The sequence below is a fragment of the Lactuca sativa genome, chromosome 9 (assembly GCF_002870075.4).
Source record: "Lactuca sativa cultivar Salinas chromosome 9, Lsat_Salinas_v11, whole genome shotgun sequence".
Classification (NCBI taxonomy): Eukaryota; Viridiplantae; Streptophyta; class Magnoliopsida; order Asterales; family Asteraceae; genus Lactuca; species Lactuca sativa.
Window position 1 is genome coordinate 17,967,653 of NC_056631.2, and position 14,007 is coordinate 17,981,659.

The window sequence follows — 14,007 nt, forward strand, 5'->3', positions numbered from 1 at the left end:
GAAATGATTTTAAGTTATGAAGGTTTTTGCATTATTTTTGCATTATATTGACAAGGACACTCAATTAATTAAATAAAATATTATTATTTTTATAATTTATATAATGTATATTTATATATAAGTTAAAAAAGAAAATAAAATTAAGCAAAATAAACAAAAAAAAAATAATTTTTTCATGGATTTTAATTCTAATTCTTAGAATCAAATAGAATATGAAATTAATTTCAATTTTATTTCATGCCAACCAAATAGGATATAAGACGAATTCTAATTTTTGAAAATTCATTTTTCAATTTCAATTGTAATTCAACATTTGCGAACCAAACAAGAATTTAGTTTTCTTTTTTAATTATGCATAAGATCTGATAAATAAAATACCAAACATATTATTTAAATATATTATATATTTTCAAAATAACTGCTTTTAGTATTATTTGATCAAAATCAAAATGCTCGAAATTACGGTCTCCTTTCATTTTAATTTTACCTTTTAGCAATTTCAGTTTGTCCATTTCTTCAACGGATTGAATATTGCATACTTCAAACAAACCCTTTGAAGTCCCCGCCGGTGATCTCGCCGCCACGAATTCAATTTGCTGACAACTCTTTTCCTACACCCATTTAGGGTTCTACCCATTTTTTTAATCCAACGACGTGTTCACATCGTAGTCAACGACTTTTCAATCCAATGCCAGCTCCATTAAATTGAACATATATGCAATCAACGATGGCCACAAGGTGCATTAGGGCTCGTGAACTCATTCTTCGGACTACAACCAACAAGATGATGATGGGTTCGAGCCACAGCTGTAGTAGTAGTAGCATTTCTCGTTCACTCCTCCCACAAACTTTCATCAGTGGTTCACAGAGTTTCAGTAATCGTGTTTTAGTCAGACAGCTTGCCATCCAACCGCCAAATTCATGGGGTGGTTCAAGGAACTCTACGCGCTTTTTCAGACAATTAACTGCGTTTGTCTCGGATTTCTCCTCTATTCCCCCGAAAAAACCTGTAAGTTTGTGCGTTTACGTTTGATATTGATTATCAAGAATTTCTTGGGCAGGAGGTTATTAAAATGTTGGTTGGTCATGGCGTTTGATGAAAATCGAATGTATCATAGCTTTTTTGTAGTTAAATTAGTTTTCTGATGATTAATATTGAGATAAAACACTTATTTATGCAAAAGAAAGTTGCACTTTTATGTTACAAAGTGAGTCATGTTTTAATTTGCTACTAATTTACATAATTGTAATTAGCAGGGTTCAGTGTCAAATGGGGTTGCTTCATTAACAACATCAAGCGGAGAACAAGGAACAAAGCAGAAAAAGGAAGATGATGAAAAGAATCTTGTTACAAAAGGGGATGAAATTAGTAACACCAAGATTCTTAGTACACTTGCAAAAATCTTGTGGATGAAAGATAACTTGGAGTTCAAGCTGCGAGTACTCACTGCGTTAGGTTTCTTGGTTGGTGCCAAGGTGAGTGTTCAGGGCCCTGCTGGCGGGTCAATCCATCCCCTATTGACCCGACCCAAAAGTTTACCTTTTTTTTGACCCATACCCATTTTGTTTCAGGTAATGAATGTTCAAGTTCCATTCTTGTTCAAGCTAGCTGTTGATTGGTTAACAACAGCAACAGGGAATCCTACTTCAATTGCAGAGTTTGCAGCTTCTAATCCAACAGCTTTAGCTGTTTTCGTGAGTCCTGCAGCTGTTTTGATTGGTTATGGTATAGCAAGAACAGGGGCTTCTGCTTTCAACGGTACTTCACTATGAAGTAATTGCTTATGCTTGTCTTCACATTTATATATATCTAAAAAATTATATCTAATAATAAAACAAACTATGAATGTATGTTGCTATGTTTTGCTCCAGAATTGAGAACTGCAGTGTTTTCAAAGGTGGCACTTCGGACCATTAGATCAGTTTCAAGGAAAGTATTTGCACATTTGCATGAACTTGATCTACGATATCATCTAAGGTATATTATAAAAACCATATATGTAACATTATTTTAAAATCCTATTAGTGGATTTGTTTCTTATTGATATTTTTGTTTGCAGTCGAGAAACTGGGGCATTAAATCGAATTATTGATCGTGGTAGTCGAGCTATTAATTTCATCCTTTCAGCCATGGTATTCAATGTTGTTCCAACAGTATTAGAGGTAACCTTTCTTTATCTATGTAATAATGATTTAATCACTATAGAAGATTGTTAAAATGGTGAAAATACTCTAACATGTGTTTTCAGATTGTGATGGTAGGAGGTATTCTCGCGTACAAATTTGGATCAGTGTTTGCATTGATTACATCTTTGTCTGTTGCTGCATACGTTGCCTTCACTTTGACTATAACACAAGTATGCCCTTTTTTTTTTAATATGAAATTGCCTTTTAAGTTTTAAAGAAAGTTGAGAGAAGAATATGTCACTTATGTGAACTTTTCTATATTTTAATTTTCTAGTGGAGGACTAAATTCAGGAAGATTATGAACAAAGCTGACAATGATGCAAGCACAAGGGCAATCGATTCTCTTATAAATTATGAGGTGAGGAGTACTTGTGCAAGTATAATATATTAATATGTAAGATCACATTTTAACTTTCATTATTTGTCCTTTATCTTACAACTTTTTCTTTTTCTCGTTTAGACTGTGAAGTATTTCAACAATGAGCAGTTTGAAGCTGATGAGTATGATAAGTATTTAAAGAGTAAGTAGTTTTTCTTTCCTCACACAAATTTATTTATGTGAAAAGGGTAAAAAAATTAAGTTTTATAATGTTTACCTCAGGGTATGAAGATGCTGCCTTGAAGACACAACGTAGTCTTGCTATTTTAAACTTTGGTCAAAGTTTAGTATTCAGTACTGCTCTTTCAGCTGCTATGGTGTTGACTTCAAATGGCATATTGAATGGTCAAATGACTGTTGGTGATCTGGTATTATACATTTTTGAGTCTCATTTAATTCTGACAAATATAATTTATGCAAGTGGTGTTATAAACTATGGATTGAGATTATGCACAGGTTATGGTGAATGGGCTCTTATTCCAACTCTCTCTTCCTCTCAATTTCCTTGGAAGTGTGTATCGTGAAACCGTGCAGAGTCTTGTTGACATGAAATCCATGTTTCAGCTGCTTGAGGTACTTCCATTTCCATAGCTTTAAGTGTTTTATTGTTATTTTATATATGCAAGAAACAGCAATGTACTTTTCCTATATTTCATATAAATCGGAACCTATTTGATAAATATGTCAGTAAAGAAGATTTTTTGTTTTGAATGTACAGGAGAAGGCGGAAGTGGGAAATGCAGATGATGCAAAGCCTTTAAAGTTGGGAGGAGGTAGCATTGAATTTGAAGATGTTCATTTCAGGTAATAAGAATGATTGATAAAAGGTAATTATTTTTGGATTTAAGTTGCTGATATGTGGTCTGGTGTGGTTATTTTAGTTATCTACCAGAAAGAAAGATTCTTGATGGGATATCTTTTGTGGTTCCATCTGGGAAAAGTGTGGCTATTGTTGGAACTAGTGGCAGTGGTAAACTTTCTCATCTTATCCGATCTGCTCCTTTTTTTTTTTTTTTAAAGAATTACATGTATTTAGAGATCGTAGTACAATCAGGCTTCAAAATCATACATATTGATTTTTTTTGCATCAAGTCACGTTTCTTATATATATTTAATGTGCAGGTAAATCAACTGTCCTTAGGATGATATTCAGGTTCTTTGACACCAATTCTGGCACGGTAACTGATTATTTATTATTCTTCATGCAAATGTCAATCTTACAATCCACCCCAGTTTATGTTTATGTTATTTTATGGTTTTATGCTTTTATTGATTCATGGGATGATGGTAATGGGAATGAGTTGTTACATTCCATGATGATGTGATGTTTGGTTTGTCTGTAGGAACTGGAATATATTTCATATTTTGTGCCAAATACAATATATAATTTTTAACTCTACTATATACATTATTTTATTTTTATTTTTTACTTACAAAAATACCAAATTAACATTAAAAAAAATGAAATTATAATAAAAAATATACTTTCTAATTATTTTTACAGAAAAGACTTGTTCTATTAAAAATTACTTGAATAAGAAATTGTGTATTGTTGCAGTTTTTTATTCCATTCCATAAAAAAAAGAGTGAAAATTAACAAATAAGGGATCACATTTCTTCAAAGTGGTCTATTCCATTCCATCATGCATAGAGTTTTTTTTTTTCTTCATTCAATGGAATAAATAATTCCAATCCTTTGTCAAAGGATTTAGTCACACCTAACTTACTACTTACTAGGTATATAATATCTGAAAGTATAAGACTTTCCTATATATATTATGACAGGTGAGAGTAGATGGTCAAGATGTACGAAAAGTTACGCTCGAAAGCCTTAGAAAATATATTGGTGTGGTCCCGCAGGATACGGTAAGTTCAAGAAAGATCACATCACACACCTTTTTTTTTTTTTTTTTTGACTTATTTATTCAAGTTTTGAGTTGTTAAGTTATTTACATTTGTGTTTAAGTCTTTAAGTGAGCTTAGCATGATTGAATCACCCATGCCTTTGTTTCTTTGAGCACAGGTATTATTCAACGATACAATTTTTCACAACATCCATTATGGTCGTCTTTCAGCTACACCTGAAGAGGTGCTTAACTTATTGCCTTGCCTTCCTTTCTGACTTAATAGTATTAGTCATTTTGATTTTTGACTAACCAATTTAATTGACTTGATGGTTAATGCAGGTGTATGATGCTGCTCGAAAAGCAGCAATTCATGACACTATTATGAACTTCCCCCAAAAATACTCCACTCTAGTTGGTGAACGTGGTCTCAAGGTAACAACCATATTAAACTATGATGATGAGTGGATAACTTAAAATACACAACATGAACATAAATAATGTGTTTGTTTTTCATATTCTTAATTGTTAACAGCTTAGTGGGGGTGAGAAACAAAGAGTGGCTCTGGCTCGTGCCTTCCTGAAAGCTCCTCCTATTTTGTAAGTCTCCATCCCTTTTCAACTGTAATTGCAAATGATTTTATTATTATTATTATTACTGTAACATTTGATTGACACAGGCTGTGTGATGAAGCAACAAGTGCTCTGGATAGCACAACAGAGGCAGAGATACTGACAGCATTGAGGTCACTTGCCAATAACCGAACAGCAGTCTTTGTTGCTCATAGGCTTACAACTGCAATGCAGTGCGACCAGGCAACCCCCCCTCCCCTTCTTCTTATTTTTTAATTCAAAAAGAAAAAAAAAAACATTTTCTTATGTTATCAGTAAATAAATAAATTAATATTTATTTGATTCAGATTATTGTGCTGGAGAACGGGAGGGTGGTGGAGCAGGGTGCTCATGAAGCTCTGTTGTCAAATGGTGGTAGATATTCACAACTCTGGTCACAGCAAAACAACACAGTTGATGCTCTTGATGCAGCTATCCCATCAAATTAGATTACAAGCTTAAATTATTATTATTCTTCTTCATGTTGATGGATTTTTGTTTATTTAGAAAACAAAAAGCATACCTAGTCAAATCATTTTTCAGCTACTTGTATAGTTTTTCTTGTGTTAATGTTGATGGTTGTGTGATACATTGTGTAAATCTTCTTCAGTTTTACAATATATCCATCCAATTTGTTTCAACTAAGCCACATAACGAGTGTAAGTGTTTATAACTTTTAGTTAAGATTGCATTACAGTTGAAGGAAATGTTAGATAATACCTTTGTGTATTTAAAACTCTCAACATCAAAACGCAAGCACTTCTCTTAATTCCAAAAAAGAAAATAAATTAATAAAAACTGATTATGCACAATGCTAAGTAGTAAAACATCATAAAACAAACATTTATAGATTCACATGACCTTTTGTTTTCAACTTCTTCCATCTTCATATAATTAATCTCTTCCCTAAGTTGTCTTCGAAACATCAAGCTCGATTGTGGATGGGGTCTGACCCTTTCCTAACTGTTCTTTTGCTTGATTGACAACGACTGAATTTCTTGTTTACAGCTTCCTCAGATGATGGATTTCTTTTAAGATCATCCATGTCGATTACTGCCTTAAGCATGCGATGATTCATCACTATTCCATGGTCTTGTTTCATGAATCTTAGTTCAATCCCTACACTTCTGATGCCAGAAACCGTATACGGTTCAACAGCTAATATCCCAATTAAGGTAAGAAATATGAATAGTTTATGACTACCAAGAATCATAGCTCATATGTAAACGAGATAAGTGGTAAGAGAGAGAGAGAGTGTGTTTCCTTTTAAAACAAGAAGGAAACAAGTAAGACTGATAGCTTAGTCTTACATGTGTACATCTAATACAAGGATTTATATATAGAATAAATGAGGTGTAGGACCCACGTGGCATAGAAGAAGTTCCAGATTTATTCCAATCATAAGCCTTCAATCTATAAGCAGAATAAAGAAAGTAAAAGAATCTGACTAGGATGAATAAAGGAAAATTGAACAGTACCCTTGAGAAGCTAGGCATCTTTTTCCTTCCTCTTTGCTTTTGTCTACTAATGAAAGACCAAACCATTAACCATTGTCTCCAACTCCATCATATATATCTTGCCACATCAGCATACCCATGTGGCAATATGAAGGGTATTTTGGTATTATTACTTTTGCTTAGTTAGTAAGAAAAGAGAGACATGAGCAGCAAAACACTAAATAGGCCTTGTGTTTGGCTAGTCGGAAAGAAGAATAGTGAAAAAGCATTAAAAAAATTAGACAAACTTATAAAAAACATATACTTTATGCGCTTTGAAGATCTCACTTTAGCATTCCAAGCTCTGTTTCCCATGCAACAAAAAGAACAGTCTCGGTTTCTTGTGCTAAATGTGTTTCTTTGCTTTGCTTTATTTTGCTCTCATTCAAAACTAATCGTGCTCTCTCTCATCATCATCATCATCAAGGTGGAACATTCCAATTAAAGCTCATGTTTTTATGCTTTATCGATCGGATTTGATGGGTCTCAAGATCAAAGGGAAGATGATAATTGTTTATTGATCTGATCTCAATAAGGATAATAAAGATTTTGGCAAGGGTACATAAAAGTTAGATTCAAATGTGATGTACTTATTAGATACACTTGCTTCCTCACTTAAAGTAGAATATAATGTCATGATCTGAATCTTTAGCATTTTATACTAGTTATATAAATAGAAGCTTATAATTCAAAATAACTTGTGAGATATTGGCTTTGCAGCTTGTAGATTCTTTCAAGCCTGGTCTTAAAGGAATTGCTTTTGTCAACTTTAGTGCAAATTTTGGGTCCATTATCAAGTTATGCATCAAAATTCAAAATACTCTCCATCCACAATTATAAGCAAATAATTAAAAGAGAAATAGAAAATGAATATTCAGGGTCTATTATAAATTCATAGTACAACTATCAATGCAATGAGTACTCCCTATAATGGATTTATGGAGATGGGAGACAAGTTGTTGCAAGTTGAATGGTTTTATGTAAATTGGAATTTGATTCAAAATTTATGCTAAAAGCGGGGGTGAAGGTATTTTTGCAAGACGGCAATAGGAATGTCAGTTTTATGCTAAAGATGAATGCTTTATTGGTTACTTTAAATATTATTCCCCGATATTATAGTTATATACTACCACCATTTATTCTATATGTTTTATAAAAGCAAAGATAAGAAAAGTTAGATATGTGACATGAGACCGAGAAAGAGAGAGAGAGAGAGAGAGATTGTGACAAATATAGAATTGAGACTGGAATTCAAGATATTTGATAACTTTTTATTGCTTGAAAATCTGAACATTAAGTTTTTTAGACGCTTACTATTATCCAAAGGCCTCTGCAAAAACTTTATGCAAAACATGCAATCTATCACAAGCTCAACTTGCTATTATGGCAATATGGCCCCACCCTCCCCAACACCCGTTTCATTTGGTAAACAGCGGCTCAATTTTCATTTTGTCCACTAAAATAAACCCAACTTCTCTACCATTATAAAAGGCAAATTATGTGGAATAGCAACCTACTTTCCTCTCGCTACTAAGAAATTTAATGTATAAAAGCAAAAGCAATGTATTTTTATTTCTTTACCCATAATAATAACCTAATTGCTCAGCCTACTTTATTTATTACCTATAACATCAAAGTACTTGATATTTTTTTACCCATGATAACAACACACTTACATCCCTAAAAATACAATATGAGCAATGTACTTCATTTTTTATGTATCACAGAAATGTGTAAATAAATGTTAAGTATATTGCTAATAAGGGTAAAAAATAAAGTACATTGCCTATATTGATAAAGAGAGTAAAACATGTGGCTATTTCCTACAATTTGCCTCATTATAAAAAACAAAATATAATAACTGTGTCATCTTTTTTCCATCACAAAGATGATCCAATCCAGCATATAATAAGTGTTGCAAAAAGAAATGTAATGATTGAAGTACAAATCAAACAGAAAATTTTACGCCCTCATCATCTGTTGAAGTTCCCTTGAAGATTGCAAGTTTTCCTTTGTTTTCCAGAAGTTTAAGTGCCCTCACTAGAACAGTTCGGTCCATTCCATGGATATCTGAGATACTTTCTAATTGTTTTAGAACCATTGATTCGATTCATTTTTTTTAATCCGAGTAAATTTACATTTTTTGTCCCTAGATGTAGCCGGTTTTTGCAATTTTGGTCCCAAAAAGTTTTATCATGCAATTTTCGTCCATATTTAAGGTCCTTGGTCGCTGTTCCAACTGAAATGACTATAGCTAGTTTTTTTTTGCCAATTTTGTCCCAATAATATAGTTACTCTACTTGGAAACAAGAACAAAAATGTTACAAGGATCTCAAATAAGGACCAAAATTGCAAGAGAAAGTTTTTTGGAACCAAAGTTGAAAAAATCAGCAATAATTAGGGACCAAAGATGTAAGATAGTCTTCAATTATTTTTTGCAAAAATAAATGGTCAGAGAAATTACCTGTTCCACGTGACTCGATCCCTGAACGTATTTCCTCAATTGTCATTACACTGTCCTCTAATCCATTCTCCTTAACCTAATAAATCGATAATCATTTAAAAAAAAAACATCCACTTACTTTGATAAATGAAAAGAATAGCATAGTACATACAAAGCGTATGATGAGGTCAGCCCAGTCTTTTATACGATGCCACAAGATAAGACATTGCCTATGACTCTTGTCCATCCATTCTGCACGTCCTGTTATCATTTCAAACAGTCAGGACATGACATGACAGAACAGGTGGTACTGTGTTTAGCATGCCTCAGACTGTATAGTCTGAGACCGGTGTCAATGAGACAAAAATGGTGATAGTTTGTGTCACCCAAAAAAGGTGGGGCAAGGATTCACTCTCAATCTAACATATGTGCAAAAGACATAAATGCCCTTCTCATCCCCGTCATTGAAAATAGCCCTAGAAAGCTTGTCCAATCCATTGTTGTCCCGTGTAACAAACACAACCTAAATTCCTAACTAGTTTTACAGATTATATTTATAATTAAAAAATAAAAAATAAATAAGCCTATTGTTGAATATGTGTGACTAGGAATCCTAAAAAAAAGGGATAAAGAAAATCAAGAAAGTAAAATGGACACGAACCATCCAAGACTATGGCTGACAGGAAAGCTTCTCTTGCTTCATGATTCAGAGACCCTGCACTACCACATTCAAAACTTATCCACCACTACAGTTGAATAAATCAATCATAAATAATTTCATCTAATTTTAGTAATTTTGTGAAATCATTTCAAGAATCACGTTGATATCTTGTTTAAGACTACCACATTGAAGACAATGAAGCTTGGTTTTTCCTTGGTTTTAAGGAAGTCATCAATGACATTTTGACAACTTGTCATATATAAGAATCATCAATACTAATCACAAATAAGAGAACACATAATACCAAAAAAAAAAAATACACACACAAACACTATAGTCCACAGTGTGCAAAAATGAGCCATGGAACAACAATTTATTTGGAACATAAAACAAAGTACAATTGTATGGAAAGTCAAATATGCCTCCAAGGACTATTTGAACAAGTAAAAGAAGGGAGTGCTTACTTTCAATTGCAGGGTTGGAGAACAGGGGAAAGTCTTCTTCCAATCCAATTATAAATATCTTTTGTGTTCGACAATAATCAAGAATAAGTTCCTTCCATAGTTGTATTTGCTTCTCTCTTGTTTCTCTCACAGGCTGCAACCTGATAAAAGATGCAATGTAAATCCAAAACTGATCCCAAACAGAGACCAAACCATGTCAATAGGGATTCTCAAGAAAATGCTCAAACCTAGTTACTGGATACCATTAACTTCAAGAAGGCAATAAACACTTATAATTTTTTTACGATAAACAGTTATCTTATCATTTGTAGTGTAGCGTTTTCAATATCCAATTTGGGATTTCACGCATAATAGTTCTACTTGTCTTTGAAAGATCTTTGACTATTTCTACCTTCAAAATGCACATATTTTCTAAAATAACAATACAGGAACAGTAGGCGATTTATAATTCTCCATATAGATGGCTAGAGTGAATTTAACAATAAACGTAGCTTGGAAAAAAAGTAAGTCATTACGTAAAGTAGGGCGGATAATTAAAGAAGTGGGGCAACTTATGATCGCCAAGTGTCTGCATCGTCTTGCACTCAGAATTAACTTCGTAATCCTGCAGAAAAATCAAATATGATGCTTGCTGTTATTTAGAATTGAGAAAAACAAGTCCGATTTCTAAGTGGTACATAAGTCATATAATCCCTTAAACTCTAACTTCGCAATCGAAATCACAATCATGACTCATAGTGCCTTAAAGTACAAATCTCAATTTCACCACCAAAAGCAACAGAAGTCGTAAGGAGTGTAAGAGAGGAAATGTTAGGATCTTACGATAGCTTTAGGCGAGCAATCACAAATTGCGTTACTGTGAGCGTTCTGTTGCAACAGGATGATCAATTATATGTCTAGACGAATCGGTTTGACCTAATTTCCCAAGTAGAAAAGCTGTTTGTGTGTTGGAGATACTGGTTATATCAGGTGACCTATGTATAGTTTTGCGTAAAAGTAATGAACTTTCACAAATTAGTTTAAAGACAAAACTGCACAAATGTTAATGTGGTTTATACAAAATTGTCGTTTTGGTCTAAAAAAGTTTTGGCTAGCGCCACAAGTCCAAAGTTTTCATTTTCTTGCATATTTGGTCCAATGGGTTAACTTCCGTCTATTTACCTCTGTTAAGTTATGTTTGACTAGTCAAATCAGGAGTATTTTGGTCATTCCCTATTTATGCCCCTTATTTTATATTAATAAAGGAGAGTTCGTATGTATGCATCGCCATACGGATAATATCGAGCCTAATTCACATTTATAGTCCTTAAAAACCGTGAGTCAATACAATTTCCCTCCTCATTGACTGAGGATCAAGAACCCTAAACTGATTACCAAGGTTGATAGCTTCGATCAGGCGAGTTTCGTAGTGAATACATATACAAATGTGGCACTTAAGGTTGTCAAGCACGTCATTCGACCCAAGGGCAGTTTATGGTACGTAATTTTGTTTTTGATAATTTTCTTGATTTGCTTACAAGAAATCATACATTCTGAAGTTTTTTTTTTTTTTTTTGCTCTTGTGTTGAAGATGGACACCCTACATTGTTTACCATCAAGCTACATCATTGAGGTGAGCTCACAAAGTTTCCAAATGTCAACTACATTGAGGGTACTTTGACGTACGTAAATATGGTGGATATAGAAGAGTTTTCTATTCACGAGATGGATGCGATTATGAAAGGGTTAGGATACTCAGTTCCTCCAGTTATCTACTATCATTTTCGAGTGCCAAAGGGAGACATGCATTTTGGGCTACAGGCCCTAGGAAATGATGATGATGTCCTCAATCTTGCCCAGTATGTGAAGGAGCATAAACTGATAAGGGTTTACACCGAACATGGTATTACTAACTTGCTTACTTACTTTATGGCTCCTAAACCTATAAGAAAAGTTATTATTGAGCAATTAGAGGAGACCGATGAACATCAACCCCCCCCCCCCAACTAATAACCAACCCATTGACATGCCACAAACATGCATACCACCTATGATAGCAAATGAAGTTGCTTTAGCCTTGTCGATATCCCCTGAATATAATAAGAAAAGGGAATTTATCAAGGACAAACCATTGTCATCATGTATTAAGAAATTGGTGATGGATGATGTTGGTGTTGATAGGATTGGTGGGAATAAGGATGATGCAACTAATGAATTTGACCACGGATTTAATGAATTTGATGAGGCATGTAATGATATTAACCAGGATTTTAATGAATTTCATGAGGCATGTAATGATATTGACCAGGGATTTAATGAATTTGATGAGGAAGCTAATGACTTTGATATTGGGTTGTACCAACAGATTTTACAGTCTAATGAACAAAATGTAGATGATGAGGTTCATGAAGGTGAGGAAAATGTAGTTAATAAGGAAGTCACTGAAAAAGAGAATCATGACAGAAATGAAATGAATGATGAGAATGTAGAGATGAGAGATTTTGCAGTTGATGATGGAAGTGAAGATATAATATTGACTGATGAAGAGAATCATGAAAGAAGTGATGAGAGTGAGGACAGTGATGATAGTGATTTCTGGGTGGATGAAGACAACATAATCCCTGATATAGAAGTAAATATGAGGGATTTTTACATGAATATAGATCTTGAAGCAGAATTTTTGAAAAAAGATTATCAAAGCATAGAGAGAATGAGAGTGATGAGGTCAATGAAGAGTTGGATGTTATAGATAATGATCAATGGGATTCATTGGATGAGGGTTCTGATATAGATAGGAAAAGAAGAGTTGTAATAAAGGAATTGGGGAAGGAGACTAGGTGCTCTCAAGGGGAGATACACAAGGTAACTTTTAGGATAGGACAAAAATATAAACATAAGAAGGAGTTAAAGGATATGATACAATTGCATGCACTGGAAACAAGAAGGAATATATTCTTTGTGAAAAACGACAAAATGAGGTTAAGGGCAATTTGTAAAGGAACTGTAGCCATTAATGATGGTCATGTGGGTGAACCTACCCCTTGTCCTTTGGTGACACAAGGTTCTATGTGACATCCCCATTTTTCACGGCCAGAAAAGACCGATTTTGTTTATGCTTTAAAAAAATCAGAGTACTTCTTTTAATAAAAATGTTGCGGAATTTGTTCCCAGAAAAACTCGATAAATACGTTATCAAAACATTTTCGAAGAAACGTATTTTATTCATTTTAAAACGTTTGGGATGTCATTGTTAATACAAAAACATAAGCATAAACGAAACTTACATTTATTTACACTAGTGATCTACATATCTTTAATCTCTCAGTGTAATGTGACTTCATATCAACACTTGTGATATAAATAAACTGAGTGGGTCAGGTTGAGAAACCTGGTGAGTACATAGGGTTTTCAACCCACAATAATATAATTATTATGTTTAAACAATCAAACAATCAACCCAATTACCCATCCCCATTATCTTCTTTAGTCTTAAGGATCTACCCTAAGAATCAGCTATTCCTCGTTCATTCGTTCCTAAGGATCATCCTAAGGAATCGGCACAAAGTCCATCGTTTCCATGGTTTACACAACGGGAACTAAGTCTGCATAGTCGCCAAGGTTTTGGCATCAAGTCTGCCTGATCACCAAGGTTTAGGTATCAAGTCTGCATGATCACCAGGGTTTAGGCATCAAGTATGCATGATCACCAGGGTTTAGGCATCAAGTCTGCATGATCACCAGGGTTTAGGCATCAAGTCTGCATGATCATCATGGTTTAGGCATCAAGTCTGCATGATCACCAGGGTTTAGGCATCAAGTCTGCATGATCACCAGGGTTTAGACATCAAGTTTGCATGATAACCAGGGTTTAGGCATCAAGTCTGCATGATCACCTAGGTTTAGAGTACACCGGGTGAACATATCGTTCACAACACCTACAGG

General features: G+C 33.9%; 2 protein-coding genes across 3 annotated transcripts; one reads left to right on the plus strand and one right to left on the minus strand.

Moving 5' to 3' along the window:
* The first annotated feature begins 505 nt into the window (after positions 1-505).
* LOC111908443 (ABC transporter B family member 25, mitochondrial) lies at positions 506-5,663 on the plus strand. 2 transcript variants are annotated; one of them, XM_023904269.3, is made up of 19 exons: positions 506-1,009; positions 1,255-1,476; positions 1,573-1,759; positions 1,873-1,978; positions 2,061-2,163; positions 2,250-2,357; positions 2,462-2,545; positions 2,648-2,708; positions 2,789-2,934; positions 3,023-3,139; positions 3,285-3,370; positions 3,448-3,536; positions 3,689-3,744; positions 4,352-4,432; positions 4,590-4,655; positions 4,753-4,845; positions 4,946-5,010; positions 5,091-5,226; positions 5,331-5,663. In XM_023904269.3, the coding sequence occupies exons 1-19, from the start codon at positions 716-718 to the stop codon at positions 5,469-5,471; spliced, it is 2,241 nt and encodes a 746-aa protein (XP_023760037.1). In that variant the 5' UTR covers positions 506-715; the 3' UTR covers positions 5,472-5,663. The 2 variants fall into 2 exon arrangements, with proteins under 2 accessions (XP_023760037.1, XP_023760038.1); XM_023904270.3 differs by having other exon boundaries at positions 507-1,009; positions 1,258-1,476.
* Positions 5,664-8,371: 2,708 nt separating this feature from the next.
* On the minus strand, positions 8,372-11,066 carry LOC111908444 (vacuolar protein sorting-associated protein 25). Its single transcript, XM_023904271.3, has 7 exons — positions 10,909-11,066; positions 10,602-10,690; positions 10,087-10,226; positions 9,623-9,676; positions 9,134-9,222; positions 8,983-9,058; positions 8,372-8,588 (listed from the first exon to the last, which is right to left on the minus strand). Exons 2-7 carry the CDS (start codon positions 10,658-10,660, stop codon positions 8,467-8,469), a joined length of 540 nt encoding a protein of 179 aa, XP_023760039.1. The 5' UTR covers positions 10,661-10,690; positions 10,909-11,066; the 3' UTR covers positions 8,372-8,466.
* Between the last annotated feature and the right edge of the window lie 2,941 nt (positions 11,067-14,007).

Excerpts from the sequence above, each read along its gene's own strand:
- LOC111908443 (XM_023904269.3), top strand. The coding sequence starts at position 716 with ATGCAATCAACGATGGCCACAAGGTGCATTAGGGCTCGTGAACTCATT. Across the intron at positions 3,140-3,284 it reads CCATGTTTCAGCTGCTTGAG|GAGAAGGCGGAAGTGGGAAA; the intron begins GTACTTCCATTT and ends TTGAATGTACAG. Across the intron at positions 4,846-4,945 it reads TTGGTGAACGTGGTCTCAAG|CTTAGTGGGGGTGAGAAACA; the intron begins GTAACAACCATA and ends AATTGTTAACAG.
- LOC111908444 (XM_023904271.3), bottom strand. The coding sequence starts at position 10,660 with ATGCAGACACTTGGCGATCATAAGTTGCCCCACTTCTTTAATTATCCG. Across the intron at positions 9,223-9,622 it reads GTCAGCCATAGTCTTGGATG|GACGTGCAGAATGGATGGAC; the intron begins GTTCGTGTCCAT and ends AAATGATAACAG. Across the intron at positions 8,589-8,982 it reads GATCGAGTCACGTGGAACAG|ATATCCATGGAATGGACCGA; the intron begins GTAATTTCTCTG and ends AAAGTATCTCAG.